The sequence below is a fragment of the Strongylocentrotus purpuratus genome, unplaced genomic scaffold (assembly GCF_000002235.5).
Source record: "Strongylocentrotus purpuratus isolate Spur 01 unplaced genomic scaffold, Spur_5.0 spur5_scaffold_9, whole genome shotgun sequence".
NCBI classification, from domain to species: Eukaryota; Metazoa; Echinodermata; class Echinoidea; order Camarodonta; family Strongylocentrotidae; genus Strongylocentrotus; species Strongylocentrotus purpuratus.
In genome coordinates this window covers 29,363,283-29,374,832 of record NW_022145615.1, presented here as the reverse complement: position 1 = coordinate 29,374,832, position 11,550 = coordinate 29,363,283, and the positions used below count along the sequence as shown (strand labels likewise).

Here is an 11,550-nt window from a genome sequence, read left to right as displayed (position 1 = left end):
TTCCACAACTCCTGCACAATTTAGTGAAGTAAAACCATCACATGGACATCAAGCAAATATATCAAGTGTCAATATCAGAAAAGGTAACAGAATTACAAACACATTCATATTTCACATTGCATTGTTTCTTTAATTTATCAGCTTTCTTCCAGATTGAAATTTCCCAAACGGTTATAAAAAGTAATAAATTGGAATGAAGTTAACTTGAAAAAGAAAAGTAGATCATTTCAGGTTTAATTTGCCAGTAGCGTAATACACGTGTAGACCTTTCCCTTGTCCCTATCCCAACAGTTTAACATGTCGTGATATACTTGCAGGAAATAAAACACCGTTTTAAAAATCATGATTGTAAAACGGTGTTCTTTTAAAATATGTTTGATGAGATGCACAAAGGTTCATGTACCTTTGTATGCTCCTGATCTAGCATGGAGGTCAACAAACGAGGGTAAAATGGGACCAGTAAAAAGGTACCATATTCATTAATAATCACAATCAATGCCACTTTTTGTATTTGTTTTGTTTGAGGAATAACATGACATCTGTATGAAAAACCTTCTTTTCCCCAATTTGATTTTTGGTCCCTGCATCTCATCAACTATTAATTAATCACCATAGATTTGATGGAATAAAAGTAACTGATTGCTTTGAAGTATATGCCCTCTCTCAATATGTCTATAGCTATCTCATTTTAAGATTAAAAACAAATTAAATTGAAAACTGTACTTCTCAAAGTTTCAAAACATTATTAGAAAGGGATGTTTCCTATGGGAAAAATGGGTTCATCTGGCAAATACGTCACAGCTCTATTGTCCACCACGAAGTCGGAGAACGAGATGGAGAGTGGATTCCTTCTGGATGTTGTAGTCTGAGAGAGTGCGGCCATCCTCAAGTTGCTTACCAGCAAAGATGAGACGCTGCTGATCGGGAGGGATGCCTTCTTTGTCCTGGATCTTGGCCTTTACGTTCTCGATGGAATCACTTGGCTCGACCTCGAGTGTGATGGTTTTGCCTGTGAGGGTCTTGACGAAGATCTGCATACCACCACGAAGCCTAAGAACAAGATGAAGTGTGGACTCCTTCTGGATGTTGTAGTCTGAGAGAGTGCGACCATCCTCAAGTTGCTTACCAGCAAAGATAAGACGCTGCTGATCGGGAGGAATGCCTTCTTTGTCCTGGATCTTGGCCTTTACGTTCTCGATGGAGTCACTTGGCTCGACCTCGAGTGTGATGGTCTTGCCTGTGAGGGTTTTGACGAAGATCTGCATACCACCACGAAGCCTGAGAACAAGATGAAGTGTGGACTCCTTCTGGATGTTGTAGTCAGAGAGAGTGCGGCCATCCTCAAGTTGCTTGCCAGCGAAGATGAGACGCTGCTGATCGGGAGGGATGCCTTCTTTGTCCTGGATCTTGGCCTTTACGTTCTCGATGGAGTCACTTGGCTCGACCTCGAGTGTGATGGTCTTGCCTGTGAGGGTTTTGACGAAGATCTGCATACCACCACGGAGCCTGAGAACGAGATGGAGAGTGGACTCCTTCTGGATGTTGTAGTCTGAGAGAGTGCGACCATCCTCAAGTTGCTTGCCAGCAAAGATGAGACGCTGCTGATCGGGAGGGATGCCTTCTTTGTCCTGGATCTTGGCCTTTACGTTCTCGATGGAGTCACTTGGCTCGACCTCGAGTGTGATGGTCTTGCCTGTGAGGGTTTTGACGAAGATCTGCATACCACCACGAAGCCTGAGAACAAGATGAAGTGTGGACTCCTTCTGGATGTTGTAGTCAGAGAGAGTGCGGCCATCCTCAAGTTGCTTGCCAGCGAAGATGAGACGCTGCTGATCGGGAGGGATGCCTTCTTTGTCCTGGATCTTGGCCTTTACGTTCTCGATGGAGTCACTTGGCTCGACCTCGAGTGTGATGGTCTTGCCTGTGAGGGTTTTGACGAAGATCTGCATACCACCACGGAGCCTGAGAACGAGATGGAGAGTGGACTCCTTCTGGATGTTGTAGTCTGAGAGAGTGCGGCCATCCTCAAGTTGCTTGCCAGCGAAGATGAGACGCTGCTGATCGGGAGGGATGCCTTCTTTGTCCTGGATCTTGGCCTTTACGTTCTCGATGGAGTCACTTGGCTCGACCTCGAGTGTGATGGTCTTGCCTGTGAGGGTTTTGACGAAGATCTGCATACCACCACGGAGCCTGAGAACGAGATGGAGAGTGGACTCCTTCTGGATGTTGTAGTCCGAGAGAGTGCGGCCATCCTCAAGTTGCTTGCCAGCGAAGATGAGACGCTGCTGATCGGGAGGGATGCCTTCTTTGTCCTGGATCTTGGCCTTTACGTTCTCGATGGAGTCACTTGGCTCGACCTCGAGTGTGATGGTCTTGCCTGTGAGGGTTTTGACGAAGATCTGCATACCACCACGGAGCCTGAGAACGAGATGGAGAGTGGACTCCTTCTGGATGTTGTAGTCTGAGAGAGTGCGGCCATCCTCAAGTTGCTTGCCAGCGAAGATGAGACGCTGCTGATCGGGAGGGATGCCTTCTTTGTCCTGGATCTTGGCCTTTACGTTCTCGATGGAGTCACTTGGCTCGACCTCGAGTGTGATGGTCTTGCCTGTGAGGGTTTTGACGAAGATCTGCATACCACCACGGAGCCTGAGAACGAGATGGAGAGTGGACTCCTTCTGGATGTTGTAGTCTGAGAGAGTGCGGCCATCCTCAAGTTGCTTGCCAGCGAAGATGAGACGCTGCTGATCGGGAGGGATGCCTTCTTTGTCCTGGATCTTGGCCTTTACGTTCTCGATGGAATCACTTGGCTCGACCTCGAGTGTGATGGTCTTGCCTGTGAGGGTTTTGACGAAGATCTGCATACCACCACGGAGCCTGAGAACGAGATGGAGAGTGGACTCCTTCTGGATGTTGTAGTCTGAGAGAGTGCGACCATCCTCAAGTTGCTTGCCAGCAAAGATGAGACGCTGCTGATCGGGAGGGATGCCTTCTTTGTCCTGGATCTTGGCCTTTACGTTCTCGATGGAGTCACTTGGTTCGACCTCGAGTGTGATGGTCTTGCCTGTGAGGGTCTTGACGAAGATCTGCATACCACCACGAAGCCTGAGAACAAGATGAAGTGTGGACTCCTTCTGGATGTTGTAGTCTGAGAGAGTGCGGCCATCTTCAAGTTGCTTGCCAGCGAAGATGAGACGCTGCTGATCGGGAGGGATGCCTTCTTTGTCCTGGATCTTGGCCTTTACGTTCTCGATGGAGTCACTTGGCTCGACCTCGAGTGTGATGGTCTTGCCGGTGAGGGTCTTGACAAAGATCTGCATGTTGACCTGCAAAGAGTAAAAGAACAAAAATGTTTGGATAGTTCCTGTACAATATTAACTATCAAGTTTTAACCTTATAATTTTAATTTGACACCCAAAAATAATACTGGCACAATCACCCAGTGGTTCCACATATTTTCTAACACAAGGTAAAACAAAGCCAAAGGCAAGTTGATAAAAATTACTTCTTGTGCGGAAAATACAAGAAACACTGAAACCAAACTGAAAACAAACACAAAAATTTACAGAATAATATTTCATCAAAATAACTATTTCTGTCTAGGTCTACTATCTAAAATGATAGGGATCCATTCCCATAAAGTATTACTTACTTCAAATCGATTCCTCAATCTTTCTACAGTCATATGATTATGAATATGATTATGATGTCACATGTACTTTTCATTCAACAAAAATAGTTAGGGTGTGGTCCATCTAGAGTAGGTCTAGTAGTGAGTGCATTTGACAAGGTTCAGCTAGGCCTAGACCTTCTTCTCGTTCATGAGTCAGATATAGACAACATGTATATTTAATGGTCTAGAATTCTAGTATTTTTCCAGATGCGATATTCTACTCAAACATGTAGTAGCATGGCTGGTCATTTCATGCGATTGCGACATCATTCCCATCTGTGCAAGGCATCCCGATTCCAACAAATAAACAACACTCAACTAGACCCCCTCCCTGACCCTAGACTGAAATTTCTGTCTCTTTCCTTCGTTAGCCTCTGATTTGGGTAGGGTCAGAGAGGAGCCGACCCTACCCAAATTAGACTCGGAGGCTAACAAACGAAAGAGACAGAAATTTCGGTCTAACAAAACATTCGGCTTAATTGCAGAATACCCTACCATATCGTTAGTCTTCATATATTAGCCGTAGATATAGATTGTGATTTTATTATTTGTGATAACGGTGATACAGGTATTGAAGATTGTATAATGCAAGTGTTTGAATTCATTTGGTGGATGAAAAGTTGAATTTTACGCGGTTTTGTGCGTCATTGCAGCGCTGAATTTGGTGTGTTTGTCGCTAATTTGTGACCAATTTAGATGGCTTTCCTGATGGTATTTCATGCAAAATGTCTGTTATATTGATAAGCACTGATTCTTGTCCTTACCTTTGTCTTGTTTATTGTCTGTTATAATCATTTAATAGATGAATTACTGGAATTCTAAGCACATTTCAGTAACACAAAATCTCCAGCCCGTACATAGTCCCACACACGTATTTGTTTGTACCTTGTGCCCTCTCTTACACTGCTAGTCTGCTTTCTAAGACCCTATTAGATATTTTAATCAACAAGTAATGTCTCGTTCTAAAAATACAAAAGAAAAATAATAGTGTTGTGCTTTTTTAATCAACAAGTGATGTCTCGTTCTAAAAATGATGTCTCGTTCTAAAAATGATGTCTCGTTCTAAAAATAGATCTACAAAAGAAAAATAATAGTTTTGTGCTTATAATAGTGGAATGTCTCGTGCTAAAAATACAAAAGAAAAAATTAGCTTTGTGCTTAGACTAGACTAGTATTGGTGGGTGGTCGATGGTCGTTGGTCGTTGGCCTCATTTTTAATATTTGGGAGTCCTTGGTCGATGGTCGTTGGTCGTTGGCTTCTTTTTTAATATTTGGGAGTCCTTGGTCGATGGTCGTTGGTCGTTGGCTTCTTTTTTAATATTTGGGAGTCCTTGGTCGATGGTCGTTGGTCGTTGGCTCTTTTAAACAAATATGCCTCACTATTTGGTCGATGTTCGTTGGTCTCTTTTTCTAATATTTGTCAGACTGTTGGTCGATGGTCGTTGGACTCTTCCATTCAATAGTATTTGGTCGATGGTCGTTGGTTTCAATTTCTAATATATTTGTCAGACTGTTGGTCGATGGTCGTTGGAATTTGGCTTCTAGACCTAGACTCTAGTTCTAGACTATATTTCTAATATTTTTCAGACTGTTATAGACTAGTTCTAGATCTAATTCTGTAAAACCGTGGTAGGGTATTCTGCAATTGTTCCAAACATTCAACAACTCGCTCGCTCATCATGATCATGCTCATTCCCAATTCTCTGCCTCTGGCTCTGGCATTTTCCATCAGTAAAACTAAAAAAACTGATTAGCCTAGGGTCTATCTTTATTAATTAATACACATTTAAACAAGTAAACAACCCTTTAAAATATGACAAAAGTGGTCTGGGAATAATGAGTTATCTCATAGATTTAATTTAATTGAAGTGAAGTGAAACTTGCAAGGCATTTTTTTTTGTAAATGTAAGTCGCTAAAAAAGGCTAAAACAAAAGCTTTACTCAGCCTATACAGCTGCTCAATTTCCCTCTTGACTACTTCTTATAATTAAGGTATCTGTTTTAAGTTGATTTTACGATTACTTACTTTCAAAAAGCGGGTTTTCCAGGCAGAAAAAACGAACAAGTTTTCGTCTTGAGCTGAGATACTAGGGTGTAGACGAGAGCACGGAAATCACTATTATTGACGCGGCGATGTTTCTGTATGTGATATATATGGGTACGGTCCTTGCGTTGGCTTGGGATTGGTCATTCTGTGTCACATGCTCTATTTTACACATTGTCATTGGGTAATAAAGATAGGACGTGTATCTATGGCATATGACGTCATTTTGACCCCGCGTCGGAATAATTATGGTGCAACAAAGGATATACAGTGACTCGACAACTCCAAAAGTTATGCAATTTTCTGGAATGATCGCTCCAGAGGCGGCGGAGTCGGAGGCGGGGCTTGGGGGGGGGGGGGGGGCACTGTTTTCAAGTACCCCTGTAGTGCCCCCTTTTCAGTGCCCCTTTTACTATGAAGTGCCCCTTTTTATTTCTAATATATTCTTATACATGCTTCGATCTACCCACCTCTGATAAGTGCCCCCTTAATAACTCACCAATGATTGCCCCCCCTTTCAAATCTGAGAGATGCTCACTTTACTTTAAAAAGTGCCCTTTTCTTTTTGAACCAGTGCCCTTTCCCCTTCTGATAAGTGCCCCTATTTTCACGGTGATAAGTGATGCCTATGAGACCAGTTTTGGAAATTGGGCATTTATTTCCGTTTTTTGCGAATTTAGGGTGAAGTATTGCCATCTAAACCTCTGAAGGCAATATTTATACAATATTGAATGGATATTTTACCCCTATAGTGCCCCTTTTTATTTCTAATATATTCTTATACATGCTTATACCACCTCTGATAAGTGCCCCCTTAATAACTCACCAATGATAATTGCCCCCCCCTTCAAATCTGAGAGGTGCTCACTTTACTTTAAAAAGTGCCCTTTTCTTTTGGAACTGGTCAGTGCCCTTTCCCCTTCTGATAAGTGCCCCTATTTTCATCTTCAGTGATGAGTGATGCCTATGAGACCAGTTTTGGAAATTGGGCATTTATTTCTGTTTTTTGCGAATTTAGGGTGAAGTATTGCCATTTAACCCCTGAAGGCAATATTTATACAATATTGAATGGATATTTTGCACCTAAAACCCTTGAACCCCAATTTTACCATTACTGGTCTTTACCGTTTAGTCTCATCCCTGAAAAGTACCCTTTTTTATTTTAACACGTGCTCCCTTTTTTTCTTTCTAAGAGTGCCCCTCTTGTAATTGCCTCTTTTTCAAATCTGAGAGGTGTCCCTTATATTTTGACAATGCGCAGTGCCTCTTTTCCTATATGCTCTATTTTCATTCTTATAAGTGCCCCTTTTCATCTCCGATAATTAGTGCCCCTTTTCATCTCTGATAAGCCCACTTTTAATTTGAAAAGTGCCCCTTATCCTTTCTTATTACTGCCATTTTACTTCTGATAATTGCCCTTTTTCCTTTGTAATAACTGCCCCTTTTCCATTGTCATACTAGTGCATTTTTTCATCCACTGGTGAGTGCCACTGAAAGGTTCGAGAAATGCCCCCATTTTTACCTCTGGTAATTCCACTTCTTACTTTGACATGTGCTCTGAACAGCAATTGAAAGAAAGAAACAAACATTGAAATCATCCCTGATAATAATCACAATTTATAGGGGTACATTTACCAAAGCCGTAAAATTGTATATTTCCGCTTTGAGGTTTCCCTTTGTCGGGTGCCCCTTTTCCAAGAAAATGCTTTTTTGTTGTTGGTTGGTGCCCCCTCTCTACTTTAAACGATGCTCCGCTGCCCCTGGATCCCTCTGTGAATGGTTTTATGAAAGAATTAATTTCACAATTACAGTTGTGCACGCATTAAGTCCAATCGTGCACCAGACTTAAGTGGCGTAGTTTGCTTTCTTTATTCAAAAATAAATAAATTAAAGGGTATAGGGGGGGGGGTCTATATATCGGTATAGGTCTAGATGTGCCTCCCTATATATAGGTAGAGGTCTAGATGTGGCCCCTTACAACAACAAATAAAACAAGTGGGAGCAGGAGCCCCATTTTAGTAAATGGCTTGACTTTCTTCCTCCAGTCTTTTTCTAAGTTCTTCCCAATTCTTCTTCCTCTTCTACTTCTCTTCTTTTTCACCTTCCTTCTTATCTAGTTCTTCAGGCTTCTTCGATCCTAAATCTAATTCTTTAATTAATTCTTCTATCTGTACTGTTATCATTCGTTATTATTATTGTTTTTATTATTATTATGATCATTATTGGTGGCAGTAGTAGTAGTAGTCTGTACTATTGGTTAACTAGTAGAAAAGCATTATTTATATATCATTATTTCATTATCATAATTATTGTTATTATTATCATTATTATTATCATCATCATCATCATTTATATCATTATTATTATATAGTTATTATCATCTTCCTTTTATTATGATAATTGTCATTGGTATCCATTTTAATTTTCTTCTCTGTTGTAAACCTTCGCTATTTAATGTTTGTAGCGGGCCTGCCTAGCCGCTGAGAGAAGACAAATTATTTTCTATTTAAATCTTCTCTTCTCAATTTGTTTTTACTCATTTTCTTAATACCATGCATGTCAAGGATGTTGATTGTAAATGATATCATGTTAAACATGTTTGTTCATGGTAACTAAAACTCGCCACCTGATCTATATTGACATGAAGTAATTTTAATCAAAGTATGGTAGAAGAGGTGAGCGGTTGTTGTGAAATGGAGTAAACATATAACAAACAAGAGAAAGACATAGGTTTTTGGACAAAGATTTTAGGTTCAAACTTCAAAACAATATTTATTCAATTATCACACCATTTGCAACATTCGCCACTGCCACTGTTCTTATACGTTATGCTAAATAATCAGATATTTAATTAAATCTGACCAATATTTCATCAGCACTGGAGTGGGGAAGGTCTGTGCTGGGAAAGTTCTATCCCTGCTGATTTCGGTTTCGAAAGTTAGGAAATTGATGATGCTGTTGTTCTTTTGGGGTTTATAAGGCTGTCCAATCAGGGAGATGAGCTCCCTGGTCCAATCTGAAAAGATTATTTCCGCCTGGTTATACTTTTTTCGAGTTATTTATCAGTGATCATTAGATGGCGCTGTTTCATTTCCTCTGGCTCATAAGCAGGCCGGAAAGATTATTTCTCTTATTTAAAGGTACTATGTCCCATTTGCAGGCCAAAAAAATGAAAAGGTTAAATTCCAACGGCATATGAAAGATAATACTACTTTACAACTTGCCTGAAAAAAGAGGGGGCTTGAAAATGTCTTTAAATGGGAAAATAACGCCTAGCCTACTATAGTTGTCGAATCGACTTAACGGAATAGTAGAGCTCTGTTTTCAGACCGCAAATGCCTTCAAAGTGCATTGTTATTGCTCTTATTCTTATTTATGACATTTCTAGTGTCCTTTAGACCCCAACATATGTGAAATTTAGCCAATACGAGCATTCCAATTCAGCTCCTCTTAAAAAAACACGGTGACGGTTAATTAATTATTTAATTAAATATAACAATACATGGGCTGGCTGGTTGTGCGTAATATAAGCAACACGAAAATGCCAACAAAAAAGCCAACATCGGCATTGGATGAAATTCGACGTAAAAGGCGTTATTTCGTTTTTTCAACGGTTTTTTTTTCTTCAAATTTTTCAAAATACCTTATATTTTGTGGTGATACACAAGTATTAGAAATCGTTATATTTCAGCCGTCTCTGAACCGATTTTGATTAAACAAAGATGATTTTGTCATTTAAATATTATGTTCTTTTAAATTTGACACTCAGTTTTTCACTATCTCACACAAAAATTATTTTGTGTAGCACCCTCTGCAACAGAACTCAACTTTTCCTTTAAGTGCTACCAAGTCAATAAGTAATAGTCTGATTTTCAGACTATGGTACCCAGGCGCGTACGCAGGGGGGGGGGGGGGGGGGGGGGGGGGGGGGGGGGGGGGGGGGGTTAACCCCCCTTTAGTTTTTTTATGTATATGTTTTGTGTATGGTTTTTTGTGAAAAAATTATACCAATGGCTGACCTAAAAAAAGGTGACCTTACCCCCTCCCCCCCAACGGAACAAAATGTCAAATTTTCAAATTTCGAGACAAAAAAAAAAAAAAAAAGTTCCCCCCCCCCCCCCACTGAGCGACTTTTCGGCCGGCGGGAGCAAATTTTTCGGGCCCGATTTTAACCCCCCCCCCTTTAAAAAATCCTGCGTACGCCACTGATTGTACTGAATGGTCGTACGTTTTGTGCTGCGCATAGATTCAGTCAGTTTAATAATTGGCCATTACAAGAAGTCGGTTATTGGTGTAGCCAAATGCTCATACCTTTACAGCTCAGTTTATGTATATACCAAAGAAGAAAAAAAGCCAGTCAGTCACCCCGGTCAGTCACTTGACTCAATAGTCATAAGCTTTACATTTTACTAATACAAAGCTGTGAGAAAAACAGGAGGCATTTCTCATTTTCAAAGAATTTTGAAGGGCAATTTCCCTCAGACTCCTATTGCACCCTGCTTTGTTATGGGATACTTACTCATACAATCAGTATTTTGTTTCAAACGTGATAGCCCAAGAAAGGTTCAATATCAGAATAGAGGCATGCCATGTGCAGGGGCAGCGAAGTGACTTCCAAAGTGTGGGGTGGGGTGGGGGTTGGGGGCACCAACAAAAAAGGGCAACTACAAAGGAAAATCTCAATGCGAAAATATACAATTTTAGACATTGGTGTATACCCCTACCTTGTGATTACATTATCAGGGATGATTTCAGTTTTTATTTCTCTTTATACATCATACAATACATTGCGTAAGCATCATACTATGAACATTTATTTGCGAGCGAGCGAGTATTTTTTTTTAAAGATTTGCAAGGTCGCAGTGCGAAAAATTATATCTTATAAAGAGAGAAAAAACAATCCTGATGGGGTTATAAGCACATTCTCATAACGGAAGACTGAACAGACCTTTGATAAGTAACATTATTCTATCATCTATAGATGCGATCGAGCTTAGGGGGAAAAGTCTTTTGGTCGCTTTAAATTAGGGGCACGTGTAATGAGAGGAAAATAGGACGCTTATCGACAGGGATAATACACTTATTAAACAAGAAAAGGATTTTGATGGTGACATTTAAAAATGGTCAAAAGGGGGCATTTATGAAAAGAGGATAGGTCCCTTAATAAAGTAAAAGGGGCCGTATCATTGTTAAAAGGGAAATTATCAAATATAAAAAGGGGCACTTATGGAAACGAAAAAGAGGCACTTTTAATACAGGAAAACGTACAGTCTTAGACGGCAAAAGGGGGGTTTTTATGATAAGGGGGAAATGGATCTTATCAAAAAGAAAAAGATAATTTATTAGAAAGTAAAAGGGGCACATGTCAAAATAAAAGGTGAAGTTATTAGAGTTAAAAAGGGGCACTCATCAGAAATAAAAAGAGCACTTATCAGGAGGCCGGGGAAGGGGCACTTACCTGAAGTTAAAATGAGTAACTTCTCGTACCTGAAAAGGGTGATTTTCCAGAAATGAAATAGGGGCACTTATGAAGATGAAAAGTGACAAGGGGAAAGAGCTCTCATTTTAATTGGGCCGTATAAGGAAAAAGGGGCACTTATTAGAAATTAAAAGGTGAGTTAAAAAGAGGTAGTTATTACAATGGGAAGAGGCACTTCTTACAAAAGAAAAGGGGCACATGTCAAAGTGAAGGGGGCAACTCGGATTTTAATTGGGCAAATATCAGAGGTGAAGGGGGTACTTATCAAAGGTTAAAAGGGGCACTTCTCGTACCTAAAAAGGGGCATTTACTAGATATTTAAAAGGGCACTTATTAGAATGAAAAACGGATACTCAT

At 40.4% G+C, this 11,550-nt stretch overlaps 1 protein-coding gene across 1 annotated transcript; it reads right to left on the bottom strand.

Annotated features, from left to right (window-relative positions):
• Positions 1 to 109: 109 nt before the first annotated feature.
• On the bottom strand, positions 110 to 5,823 carry LOC105436409 (polyubiquitin-C). Its single transcript, XM_030976721.1, has 2 exons — positions 5,697 to 5,823; positions 110 to 3,323 (listed from the first exon to the last, which is right to left on the bottom strand). The coding sequence occupies exon 2, from the start codon at positions 3,315 to 3,317 to the stop codon at positions 804 to 806; it is 2,514 nt and encodes an 837-aa protein (XP_030832581.1). The 5' UTR covers positions 3,318 to 3,323; positions 5,697 to 5,823; the 3' UTR covers positions 110 to 803.
• Positions 5,824 to 11,550: the final 5,727 nt, after the last annotated feature.

What these genes read in the sequence shown, in the direction of transcription:
- LOC105436409 (XM_030976721.1), bottom strand. Translation starts at nt 3,317, where the DNA reads ATGCAGATCTTTGTCAAGACCCTCACCGGCAAGACCATCACACTCGAG.